We start from the raw sequence: 12855 nt of genomic DNA, 5'->3' as shown, positions 1-12855 counted from the left end.
ACATACTGGAAACTGGAACCTTTCTGTTCAAGCCCGAATGTGCTTGCAAGTCCGTTATCAGTTGGATCGATCACCACTTCCGAGGTTTGGTGTGGAGAGCACACTGTTGTGCGCATACAGCCGGCCTAACGCAGTCCTTTTCATCGAAGCAATAAACCAATCGGAGGTGCCACATACACACATGCCACATGGTAAGTTTTACTTTGTTATACATAGCATAAATCAGTGGATAATCAGTCTTATCTTATTGGATATGACAAAGCACCCGAAGATGAAAGGATTGATCTTTGCTGACACGACGGACCCAACAAGGCGTGGAGTGGCGACTAAGAATCAACACGGAAATGTGAATTTTGACTAGGAATGGTATTCGGATCAGGACTTTCTGAAATAAGTAATTGTGGTTACTTTTACTAAATCAATGAATGTATTGGAAATGTAGAGCTAGGATTGGCATTTAGTTTATAACATTTTTATGGGTAATTTTTCGTTTTACGTGTACGTTAGAGAGCTAGGAGTTTTCTCTGAAGTTTCGCCAAAATTAGCATGTAAATACATTAACAAGTCAAAGTAACCGCACGTGTTAAATGGCATTTACCGTGTAAACACAAACTGAATTAAATTTCATGTAAATTAATTACTTATCTTTGCATAAAGGCAACAAGCGCCTCACAGTTTAAGGTTAGGCCGAATATAATCAGGAGCAATAGGCTCGTTCATAACTCTAATGACGCCGGATACCTCATCAGGGTCAAATATGGATATAATTGTCCTGGTTAATGTTTATAACAAAGTCGTTTACGATTTATCGGATGCTCTAGCTCTAAAGATAGATTTGATTAGGCGTCCCATCATGATGTGCGGTTGGCGAGTCTCCTATAGGAAACTAAGTTCCTGTTGTGTGGACTGTGTATTTTACTTTTACCTAAAACTACTTTACTTGATCGAAAATATAAAACCTTAATTTTTAATTAGCATGCGAATTTCATAACTAGTCAGCAAACTTATAGCCAGGAGGTATACTGTGTGTTCCTGCTTTGTGGCACATCGCTCCGATCACATACACGCCCACTCAATAATTAAATTAGTTAGTTAATGGAAAACCATTCTGCGTTAGTGCCCTCAAGGGACAATGTTGCGGCTTTGGTGGCTACATACAAAGCAGTTAACCTCAACACCATTTCTGCAACGCAATACATGAAATATTATGTTACACATCAACCACATTTAAATGGATCACACGAGTTGATTGCCATTTTAATGATGCTGATGGATGTCCAAGATATGGGCACTTCGTTGGTAGCTAGGTAATAATGAAAGTCAGATAACTTTTGACTGAACCAAAATGTGTCCATGATTCAAAGTTATATTATGAATGCGCTATGGAAAAATGTTAAAGAAATATAAACTTTGCAATATTGAAGACCCTGTCACTAAGATGGTTTGTTAATCCAATATCTGTTTAAAGACGATAATATGAGTTTTAAATTTTTAGGGACTTTGAAGTAAAAACAACAATGAAGTGGACTCTACTGCTGTGGCTGTACGTGACCCTGGCTCCAGCATCTGCTCTGGCGGAGGAGATACAGTTGATGCCAACTGCTGCGATACTGCCGTCGACCACACCCCATAACGCTTATGTTGGACGAGATGATTTTCTCAACGAAGACCGACTGTTACCCATAACGGAGTCCGCTGAAGATAATACTGAAACTCCTGATACTGAAGAAGAAATTCCAGATACTGAAAACGAAATTCCAGATACTGAAAACGAAATTCCAGACACTGAAAAGGAAATTCCAGACACTGAAAATGAAATTCCAGACACAGAAAACGAAATTCCAGACAATGAAAACGAAATTCCAGACACTGAAATCGAAATTCCAGATCCTGAACACGAAATTCCAGATACCGAAAACATAAATCCAGATACTGAAAACGGAATTCCAGGTAGTTCTGAAAACGAAACTCCAGGTAGTTCTGAAAACGGAACTCCAGGTAGTTCTGAAAACGGAAATGATGAATCTGCAGAGAAACTGGAACTGGACCCCATCGAGACCACACATGGCCCTGTGCGAGGAGTCCGAAGCGAGTCTGTGGATATAATTAGTTACTTTGATATACCTTACGGAAGATTCAACAATAGTTTTGATGTGAGTATTTGTGTCAAGTCTGTGGGTTTATGTTCTGTTAATTTTTACTTCAAATTCTGATACGTTAAAACCATGTATAGCAAAGGTTTCAATGCCCATTGGATAAAACTGTTTATAATATAACCTGTTTGTATTATAATTGAAGAAGAGCTGTGGTTTTCTGAATAAAGAAAAATAAAAATAAATAAGTAAAATAACAGACTTAATTAACCTATTTCGTGGTCCAGTGGTATACTAAATTGTTCATTTTATCTGAACATATTATGATTAAATACATACAGGGTGTCCCAAAAACAATGGATAACCCTGTAACCATCGATAGCCCTCGCCATGGTCTCCCTAACGTCCAGTTTTGACCCCAATAAAAATATCACCGTTTTCAAGATTTTTAAGTTTTTGTGCATTTTTAGAAAATTGCCATCTGCAATTACTTTTTCTCATGCCATTTCTACAAATGAGGATACTTTTCAATCTAGTTTTTTTCCTTATCACAAGGGATAGTTGGGCTATCAAAAGAAAAGATCAAAGTTCAACAAATTAGTTTGAAAGTATGAAAATTTTAAGAAATTGCAGAAGAGAAGGAAAAATTAATTCATTGTCTTGCACTTTTGATCAGCCATCGTGTAAAAAAAATGTAGGAAGACCATCGTGCCCATTACCTTAAAAACTTCCTTGGTTAATTGAGATTCTAAAAAGGTATCACAAACCTACAGTATTCTGTATTATTTTTATCTTATGGCTACTTGAATAGCAACTAGTATGAAAACTGCAAAAATGGGTTTTTCTCGGTCTCGGAAATGATGATGATGATGATGATGATAAAATGTTGCTTTATTTAAATTCCTACGCCAAAAATTATCCATTTGTATTTAATGCCACTATGCAGTCCTAGTTTAACTATTACGAGAAAAACTCATTTTTTCAGTTTTCATACTAGTTGTTATTAAAGTAGCCATAAGATAAAAATAATACAGAATACATAGGCTTGTGATACCTTTTTAGAATCTCAATTAACCAAGGAAGTTTTTAAGGTAATGGGCACGATGGTCTTCCTACATTTTTTTTACACGATGGCTGATGAAAAGTGCAAGACAATGAATTAATTTTTCCTTGTCTTCTGCAATTTCTTAAAATTTTCATACTTTTAAACTAGTTTGTTAAACTTTGATCTTTTCTTTAGATAGCCCAACTATCCCTTGTGATAAGGAAAAAAACTAGATTGAAAAGTATCCTCATTTGTAGAAATGGCATGAGAAAAAGTAATTGCAGATGGCAATTTTCTAAAAATGCACAAAAACTTAAAAATCTTGAAAACGGTGATATTTTTACTGGGGTCAAAAATGGACGTTAGGGAGATCATGGCGAGGCCTATCGATGGTTACAGGGTTATCCATTGTTTTTGGGACACCCTGTATTTATAAATATAAAATACATTAATCATTTCAGGCTCCGACGACTCCAGATTCTTGGGAAAAAACGCTGGAAAATATGGAACACACCGTCAGATGTCCTCAACTGTATGGAGACACTTTCGTGGGAGATTCCAATTGTTTGACCCTAAGCGTATTCACCCGTGAGAACGTCACCGATGCCAGTGTGTTATTTTATATTCACGAAAGCAATTTTAATACAGGAAGTGGAGATTCTGCCATTTACATTCCCAAAGATTTAGTCAATAGGAACGTTACACTTGTGCTACCGAATTATCGTCTTGGTCCTCTTGGATTTTTGTGTTTACGAAACAGCACTGCTCCTGGCAATGCTGCTTTGAAAGATCTGATTCTGGCTTTGGAATGGACAAAAAACAATATAAGGAATTTTGGTGGCGATCCATCGAACATAGCAATTAGTGGCGATGGCGCTTCGGCTGCATTGGTCGGGTATTTGGCACTATCTCCGAAAACTAGAAACTTCACTAGCAAGGTCATCGCCGATAGCGGCTCGGCGCTGTCTCATTGGGCCATAGATAGAAACCCACTTGATACCGCAGAAAATCTCGCAGAATTAATAAGAAATAGTACCTCAGAGGAAATCAGTGACGATTTATTCAAAAATATTGATGTAGAAAAACTAATTAAATCTGCCAAGAACACTAAATTTAGGCCATGCATTGAAGAAGCAGAAGAAGGGTCGTTTTTAACTGTGACGCCTTGGGAAACATTGTCTACGCAAAAGATTGAGATATCGTTTATAATAGGTACAGCGAACCACGCTGGTCTATTGGAAGCATTGGAACATGACGAGGACAGCGTTTCAGAGTTAAATGAGCATTTTACGAATTCCTTGCCAGATGATTTGAGTTTTCAGAGCACATCAGAAATGCAAAACGTAGGAGTCACTCTGAAAGAACAATACTTTGGCAACGATGAAATAAGCTTGAAGGATACTGAGGCGCTTTCGTTGTATTACACAGACGCCTCGTATCTTGGGCCTAGTCTACGAGTGGCTAGGGCGTTGATGAATGCGGGTGCAAGCGTCTTTTTGTACGAGTTTTCTTTTGTTGGGGCTTTAAACAAGCAGCTGGTGTCGATGGAGAACGCGCCGAGACACGGGGCGGTGCGGGGAGACATCGTGGGGTACTTGTTCCCGGCCGCGCTCGGCGCTGGAACTCGAGGCGAAGGGACAGATGACCAGGAACAGCGCATTGTCGATATGCTGGCAGATTTGTGGGTCAGCTTTCTTCAAACTGGGTTAGTATGTTTTTAAGAGCTTTTGTTTATATTGGTACTTAACACCACTTATTTGCATGACTGTCTACTCAAGTATGTATGCAGTTTGCAAATAGAGTAGTTTTTTAAACAAGATAACTTTTACGCTAACTCAAATATTATAACGTTTATTTACGTGTGCATGCGATAAAACTGTCTAATGAAGGTTTATACCAAATACCGTTGCGCTTATCTTTGCCACTTCAAATCGATGGAACCGACATATGGTGGTTATGAAATTTTTATCAGCTCTTTAATTTTCAGGCAGCCTTCGGCTGAAGGCGTGGAGTGGAAGCCGCTGAGCGCCGCCGAGGAGTTCCTGTCCATCGGCAACGAGACCAGCCTGGCCTGCGGGCTTCACCCCGAGCGCCTGGACCTCTGGACCGAGATCTACCGTCTGCACTTCGTGGACAGAAACGCTGCTATTCCCATGGGACTAAGCAACTGTCTAATTGCGGTTGCCCTTATTTTGGGGATGAACTTTTGTGTAGAGTAACTTTATAGTTTGGTCGGTTGGTGGGGTGACAGATTAAATTCAGAATCAAATCTTACCCATTTGATATAGATTCAAAAGTTTTAGGGTCCCGTACAAATTCCAATTTCAACTTCCTCAAAATGACTTGGTTACTTTTCTGCAATGATAATCATCAGGACTGTATTTTATTAACTTAAAGGATTTGTTTTGATCACTGTCCAATCTCATTGACCGACACGCAAGCCATGTACAAATCTAGTCAATACGAGTATTAGTGGTATACTTTTAGTTCAAATATACAATATTTAACCTGCTGCAAATGTATACTTCTAAGCTTCCAATCATTGTTCACCTTCTTTCTCTATAATGTCACCAGAAAGTGTGATACTTTACTTGATTCTGGGAATCAAACCTCGTGGTCTCATTTAAAACCAGGGTTCCAGTGTCATGTAGATAATATAATCGATTAAAAAGAAAGCTTGATCCACATCATGGATGAGTCACCGTGTTTCCACTCCTAGCCTCACGGGCCACGCAAATATTACTGTTTGGAAACACTGTCTAGTCGAAGCGTAAACAAATTTCAATTGGCTGGGGTAAAGGGACGTACACATCACGATATACTACAACTAGTTACTAGGCTAGTACACAGCTATAATTTGTGCATTATATTGTATCTTTAACGCCCGTATACACAAACATTACTATGAGGTCTCGCAGTGCGCGTGGACGCACAGGGTGACACATGAACCAATCACAGGCTCTATTCAACATTGTGCTGTGCGTTTGATTTGCTGCTTCACTTAAGCAAGCATCGTTTGTGAATACGCGCGTTAAAGTATGAAGTAAGAAATTTTGATACATTTTTCATATCTGTTCAGGCTGTGCTCCTCAAGGCTAAATGGATTACAACGAATAAGCGTGTGGGTACATAAGCCCAATTAAATTCTACTCAATGCTTTCTATGAAATGGTCTTTCGCTCTTTGGCCGCATCGATTTCATGAACAGGCCCCTCTGTAACAGAACAGCAGACAGAAGCTAAAATTATTGTAAAAAGCACGCCATGCATGATGCATAATAAAACTATTTTTTTATTATTCCTAGTATAATGAGAGAGAAGTAAACTATTAACTACGAGTATACACACACCTTTAGAAATCGAAAGTTAAATCCATCCGTTAAGTTTAGAATAACCGTACACACATCACTCGAGTTTACACCAATTCAAATGCAGTTAGTTTTCCACTAGTGCAGTGTCATTTGCGTCACATCCTCACTCGACGCCAGCGGTGAGCATGCTGGTTCGCGCGCTAGTGATGGACCTGTTGATGGTATTGGTGTGGGGGGTGGGTGCGGCCCCCGGGCCCCCCGGGCGAGCGGGCCCCGCGGGCGGCGCGGTGCGCGGGCGGCCGGCCCCCCGGCCCCCACACCACGCGTACCTGGGCATCCCCTACGCCCGCCACTCCAGGAATGACAGGTTTAAGGTCAGCCCGTGGAATTATGTAAATGGATAGTTTTTATGATGCTGTGGTATAGGAACAAGTGGTAGACCCAGTAGAATTGTTCTGAACTGATATTTCAATGATTGGTCTTGATTGGATAAATGTAGAGCTTAGTCACTACAGTTACAAAACGGTGGGAATTAGAGGTGGCATTTTGATTTGGTGGTCTGTCAGACAGACTGGTTAGCGGAACAGTAATGGGTTTTATGAAATAAAGTGCTTTTGGAGTTCGAAACATAAAGAAAATCGTTGTACAGTTGTGAAAGAATAGATGGGCGAACTAATTGACTCGCATGTGTATTTCACAACCACATTATAGGAGTTGCATTATTCAATACTGCAGTAATGGGATTGAAAAGTGCGAATGGCTCCGTTCCAGACGATATAGTTGAGTGAGTGGGTCGAAATGGATTAGGTTGTGTGGCGGCGAAGCATCAAGGACGTCTACTACTGTTTTAGACTAGGATGATAGATATTTCGATGATATTTTGACTAGAGAAGAGCATACACAGTAAAGTGCAGGCCTTAAAGTCTTCGTGGTCTAGCAGTTTCGAGTAGTGTTTAAGGTTCCCGGTCAGGGTCAGGTCAGACGAAAACTCATGTACATAGCCAAGCCAACACGAAAACAATCGAAGAAAAATGTGTCGCACCACTGTAAGTACGAGTTTATAGGTCAAACTGTTTGCCGATGCGCCATTTGTAAGATCGCTATCAGGCCGGGGCTATAGTTACTATCCGTCCGGTTCGGACATAAGGACTTATTAATACAATAGGTGACACAGGCATGTCCGGACAACTAGGTTTTTGGGTGGACTTAGTTCACTGAGAAAAATGCACAGATGAACATCAACTTTTGTTCTTGGGGGTTTCTAAAATGGTACTTTTCCTTATTCCACCATCACTTCAAATAAAGAGTGAATTTATTGTTTTATTTCGTGACCAAACTGACTGCAGTTTTGAGAATAGCCGGTTTGCTGTAAGGAATCTCCAAATGCCAGGAATTCAGATGGTTACCCCAGCCAGCCGGTCCTGTGGTGACTAATGGACAGGTCACGGCTTCGTTATGTCTCTGCCGGGTGGGCTCTAATTAAATAAAGGCTTTCGCGTTATTGCGTGTTACATCAAAATACAGGCGTTTAATAAAAGTATCTCTATTGTATATTGTTTTTCTCTAAATTTCCATTTCGATGTTCAACAATGTTTCAGTTCACAAATGGTCCAAAAATTTTCATTTCAGTTGCCTTTAGTTAGGTAGGTACCTACCTACTTTGAGTTACCCTGCTGACCTTCAAATATCAGCTGTTTGCTTGTGCGATTAATTCTACTGAAATAAATAATGCACACTGCATTATCCTTTAGCGCTTTAGCAATGTGATGCAAGCGAAAACTAAGTTAAAAAAACAATCTTTATTAGGTACGCAAAGGCAAAATAAATAAATAGCCTCTGGGACATAAATATAATTCAAACTGAACAAATATATCGCTTTAAAACATAAATAAACTAAGCATACAATATTTCACTGCTGCGCGGCACTAAAATTATAAAAGTAAGACTTCGTTCGCGCTTTGATGTTGTATTAAATGTATTAATGGTTGTTTTCATAACCCACTTTCAGGTACGTTTAATGTTTATTATAATATTTGCACGACTGAAGTATATAATGTATGTTCTTTGAACAGTATCAAATGCTTTTTATTATGCAGGTCAGAGTACTCCCTAAAGTACAGTAAGGAAAATATAATATAGAATCAGATTTGACGGTTCTACCAGGATTTACTATGGAATGAAAGTGTTTTCTCGATTTGGGAAACAGAGTCGTATGTGTTATTTTTCTTCTTATTCTGCTTAGCCTCGCCTCATCCAGTTACGCGGAATCGGCTTTCCTAATCATGCGCCGCCATTTTATGTATTAACTATCTTGAACATCTTGTTCGTTTAGTTCTAATATTTTACCGATATTTATTATCTTCTAATATAGGCTCCAAAGCCTGCCCGTAGTTGGGACGGCACCTTCGAGGCGGCGTACCAGATCAAGTGCCCGCAGCCAGACGGCTCGGGCACCGAGGACTGCCTGGTCGTCAACGTGTTCAGCCCTGAAGACGCTGATGGTCGACCAGTTCTGGTGGTCGTGCACGGAGGCAACTTCCAGAGAGGGTAAGGATTTGTTCCCCAATATTATCGTAGAATTCTTCAGAGAAATTTATTCTCAATACATGAGTCTACCTTTTTAATGGTTTTGTAATTAATAGAAATGTTGCGTTACTTCAAGAAAATGTATGATGTACCCTGGAGACTTGAAAGCGGATGGAAATTAGATGCTTGAGTATAAATCTATACAAGGGTACGAGATAAACGAAACACAACAATCCAATTTCGGCGCACTTGTTATCCTAATCCTTTATGGAACTATCGCGAGCCGGTGTTGTTGAGCGGCGTGGGCGGTGGCCGCCATGAATAATATAATAATAATGCGGAATGTCCAACACTTGTCTGTTCCAGCTGGGGCGCGCACCGCCCGCCCGCGCGCCTTCTCGCCCGCGGCTTCGTCGTCGTCACCTTCAACTACCGCCTAGGGAGCCTCGGCTTTCTCTGTCTTGGAATCCCAGAAGCCCCAGGAAACGCTGGCTTGAAGGACCAAGTCGCCGCTTTATACTGGATCCACAAAAACATAGCTCATTTCGGAGGAGACCCTCTCGACGTTACGTTGTACGGCATAGAATCTGGCGCAGCAGCAGTACAATTAGTCATGTTGTCCGAAGCTGCTACAGGACTCTTCCATAAAGTCATCCTCGAATCTGGTTCTGCATTGTCGCCCCTTGCACTGGCCTATGACCCAAAGTTAACAGCTTTCGATGCCGCAATTGCAGTGGGTTACACAGGCACAGATAGCGTCGAAGAATTAGCAAAATTTTACAAAGATTTGCCGTTGGAACGACTAGTAAATACATCGACGATGTTCCTACCCTGTTTAGAAAACAATCTAGCCACCACACATAGTTTGCTAGACACAGATCCTTTAGAAATATACAAGCAAGGAAACTACCAAAAGGTTCCGATGATCATTGCCTACGCTACCTCGGTAGGCGCATCGGCAATCGAGACAGAAATTGCGAATTCGAATCTATCTGAGAATTTTGCTGATTTGCTGCCAAATAATTTAGCATTTGATGACAGCAAAATGAAACATAGGGTAGCTGAAGTGGTAAAAGAATTCTATTTGGGAAATAATGTTTTAGATGGTGATTTGGTAAAGAATTACCTTGAATACTTCAGTGATGTGACTTTTGAGTTTCCAATAATAAAGTCTGCAGTTCTTCATGCTGCCACGGGTTATTTACCCGTATATTTAATGAAGTTTTCAAACAAAGGCATAATCACAAATGCAGAGGAAAATAAAGCAAATTATAGAAGTTTATTTGATTACATGTATGATGATCATGAATTTGTTGAAGATCAATTAATTGTTGAGCAATTGGTGACTCTGTGGAGTAACTTCATTATGATTGGGTAATTGTTTACAACAAATGTCATAAACATACAGGTTTAATTTAATTGATCATAAATATTTGAGGATGACAATAGGTTGATCCATAAAGCCACAATGGCAATACATACTCATATGATTTTATTTATGATCAATTATAAAAATCTACTTGGGAAGTATGACATACTTTTCATCTGTACAAACTGTATTATAAGTGCATAGATAAGTTTTGATAACACTACAAATACTAAACTAAATTATTTTGTTTCTGTAATTTCCGTCGTATAATCATCCATCCAACCATCATCCCTCACTTAACCCACTTGTTACGGAGTTCACTTTTTCTATCACTTACCTTAAATCAGTCATGATAAATTTATCTCAAAACAATCGCTCCAAAACTTTATAGTTATTTACGTCAGTGTACTTATAAGACTTGGACAATACTGCGACACACCTCATCTTTCAAATGTTGCACATAAAAATTGTTTACATTACCCACATTAGTAAAAATATTTATGTAAAAACTAGCGTTCTTTTAAAAGAACGCTAGTAACAAGTGGGTTAAAGGAAATAAACTCTTAATCACATTGTTGTGAGAAAAATGATCCTACACTAAATAAATTTAACAAACATCAATTTCAGAGACCCAACGCCACTCACCACGTCTCTGATACCCGTAGTGTGGCCGCCTCTAAGACCCGGAGACAATCCGAGAGGACTGAACGTCAAAAAAGTTCCAGGGCTTATCTATAGAAGATCACTGCAATTGAGTGAACAACTTGCCAACGATAGAATACTGTTTTGGGACCAGATATATAGGACATTTTATAGATTACATGTTCGGTCATTTGACACAGAATCAAAAGAATCAGAAAGCTAAAGTTGTATTTTTGTGTAGTTGACTGAATAAAATTTGAGCAGATTCATTTTAGCTGTGATTCTTTTACACTTTTTGGGAATGATGTAATGTACATCGCTGTTACAATAAAGTGAAAATTTCATCGTCATTAATGTACTTATGACGTTGAATATCTAAGAATTTAATTACATATTCATTTATCTTTCCAAAATAATATTGCAGAGTATTTACAGTTGATGTGGTGATACATTACTACCTAGTATTTCAGAATTTTTTGGAAAAAATCAGCATCATTATAAAATGTAGGTCAAGCAGTATTACTATAAGTAGGTACTCCAATGAGATTCCAATAAAACATTACGATTGGCGTTCAGAGTAATTAAAAACAACGTAATTGTGAGAGATAGTTTACGATTACAGACGTACTCTCGACAACTCGCAATCGGAGGCCAAACTGCAAGCCTCATGAAAGGGGACTTAACAGAAAATTACACATTGTCCGTGATGTGGGAGTTTGACACCGAAATTCCGATAGCATGACGATTCTAGAACTCAACTACGAGAAGTAGAAACCGTGAATTAACGCGGATTATACGGAATACATCGACGTCGTCAAAAACAAATAATACCGTTACTTACCTTGATGAAAGGCGCTTCGTAAAGCGAGGAGACGGGAAAAACAGGCTGCGTGCACCTTCCAGGCTATAACATACTTGTTCACAACACTTTGGCACGGAAGTTCACTTAATTATCACCGATTTTTTTAGCAAAATCAACAAGTAAATTATAAAAGACAAAACATGAGCCACCGTCACATTTCACTCGGATGACATTTTACTTTTTCACAAAAACAAGTTCCTTGAATAACTGACCAATGCATAGCAAGTAAACAGCCACATCAAGTAATCACAAAAATTCAAAAATCACAAAAAATAATTTATTTGGCACAACAAACCAATTTAATTTAAAATGAACTTTAAAATATTGTGCAATAATTATTTTTAAGCACTTCATCATTATCTGACAATTTTTTTTTGAGATCCTAAACGCCTGCAGGTTTTTGTAAGCAAATACTTCGGTGGCAGAATTGAACACAACAAAATAATAATTGATGAATTTTGTTGCAGACAATGCCGGGTCTTCAGCGCGTGTATTGCCCTACCAAAAACATATAAACATTCAACATTTTTTGTAGGCCACTTTGTAGAATGATTTTGTTGATTGTGTAGGGCAAAACACGTTCTGAAGACCCGGCTTTAATTAATCGTACTACCTAATGAACTAACAAATAAGTAACATAGAGCTAAGATCTACCTTGTAACCTTATCTTAACTCAGAAGACTACAAGACGCTTATTATTGTTGTACCTATTGAAGTGGGAGGAGATGCAGTGGGAGGGTCAGTGTTTACGTGGTTTAACATTAGTTTCAGCGTAATAAGAAACTGACCTAGTAGCTTGTTAAATTATGGTAGGACCTATCCTTGGACGACTAAACGGTTTATTCGTCCAAGTACCTACCAGGCTACCACAATGCCCCCCATGTCGATCGAGGACATATAAAAATCACAAATACTTAGGCAGGCAGGTCATGTCTACACTTAGGAAATGTAAAGTAAGTTTTTTTTCATAAAAACCTGCTCAAGTAAGTACCTACCTTTTGTTACCACA

The 12855-nt window shown here is 39.0% G+C and overlaps 3 protein-coding genes across 5 annotated transcripts in view; 2 read left to right on the top strand and 1 right to left on the bottom strand.

Annotated features, from left to right (window-relative positions):
* The window catches only part of PKD (serine/threonine-protein kinase D3), a 119714-nt gene extending 107703 nt beyond the window's left edge, over positions 1 to 12011 (bottom strand). For all 3 annotated transcript variants that reach the window (XM_028316058.1, XM_028316057.1, XM_028316059.1), the window contains exon 1: positions 11826 to 12011. The gene's annotated coding sequence lies outside the window, so the exon portion shown is untranslated. The remainder of the gene's footprint in view (positions 1 to 11825) is intronic.
* LOC114361121 (esterase FE4) lies at positions 86 to 5660 on the top strand. Its single transcript, XM_028316061.1, has 4 exons — positions 86 to 191; positions 1496 to 2153; positions 3600 to 4843; positions 5126 to 5660. Exons 2-4 carry the CDS (start codon positions 1518 to 1520, stop codon positions 5355 to 5357), a joined length of 2112 nt encoding a protein of 703 aa, XP_028171862.1. The 5' UTR covers positions 86 to 191; positions 1496 to 1517; the 3' UTR covers positions 5358 to 5660.
* LOC114361114 (esterase 6-like) lies at positions 6633 to 12361 on the top strand. The gene is made up of 4 exons (XM_028316052.1): positions 6633 to 6821; positions 8819 to 8994; positions 9340 to 10087; positions 12314 to 12361. The coding sequence occupies exons 1-4, from the start codon at positions 6633 to 6635 to the stop codon at positions 12359 to 12361; spliced, it is 1161 nt and encodes a 386-aa protein (XP_028171853.1).
* Positions 12362 to 12855: the final 494 nt, after the last annotated feature.

The sequence above is a fragment of the Ostrinia furnacalis genome, unplaced genomic scaffold, assembly GCF_004193835.3.
Source record: "Ostrinia furnacalis isolate ACB-3 unplaced genomic scaffold, ASM419383v2 OfSCF5405, whole genome shotgun sequence".
NCBI lineage: Eukaryota > Metazoa > Arthropoda > Insecta > Lepidoptera > Crambidae > Ostrinia > Ostrinia furnacalis.
Note: the sequence above shows the minus strand (reverse complement) of the source record. Positions and strands in the feature narration are given on the sequence as shown.

Bases quoted from the DNA above. Each gene is read 5' to 3' on its own strand.
- LOC114361114 (XM_028316052.1), top strand. From the start codon at position 6,633: ATGCTGGTTCGCGCGCTAGTGATGGACCTGTTGATGGTATTGGTGTGG. The intron at 6,822-8,818 runs GTCAGCCCGTGG...CTTCTAATATAG, and splicing joins CCAGGAATGACAGGTTTAAG to GCTCCAAAGCCTGCCCGTAG. The intron at 10,088-12,313 runs GTAAAGAATTAC...ATTTTGTTGCAG, and splicing joins ATGTTTTAGATGGTGATTTG to ACAATGCCGGGTCTTCAGCG.
- LOC114361121 (XM_028316061.1), top strand. From the start codon at position 1,518: ATGAAGTGGACTCTACTGCTGTGGCTGTACGTGACCCTGGCTCCAGCA. The intron at 2,154-3,599 runs GTGAGTATTTGT...TAATCATTTCAG, and splicing joins GATTCAACAATAGTTTTGAT to GCTCCGACGACTCCAGATTC. The intron at 4,844-5,125 runs GTTAGTATGTTT...TTTAATTTTCAG, and splicing joins GTCAGCTTTCTTCAAACTGG to GCAGCCTTCGGCTGAAGGCG.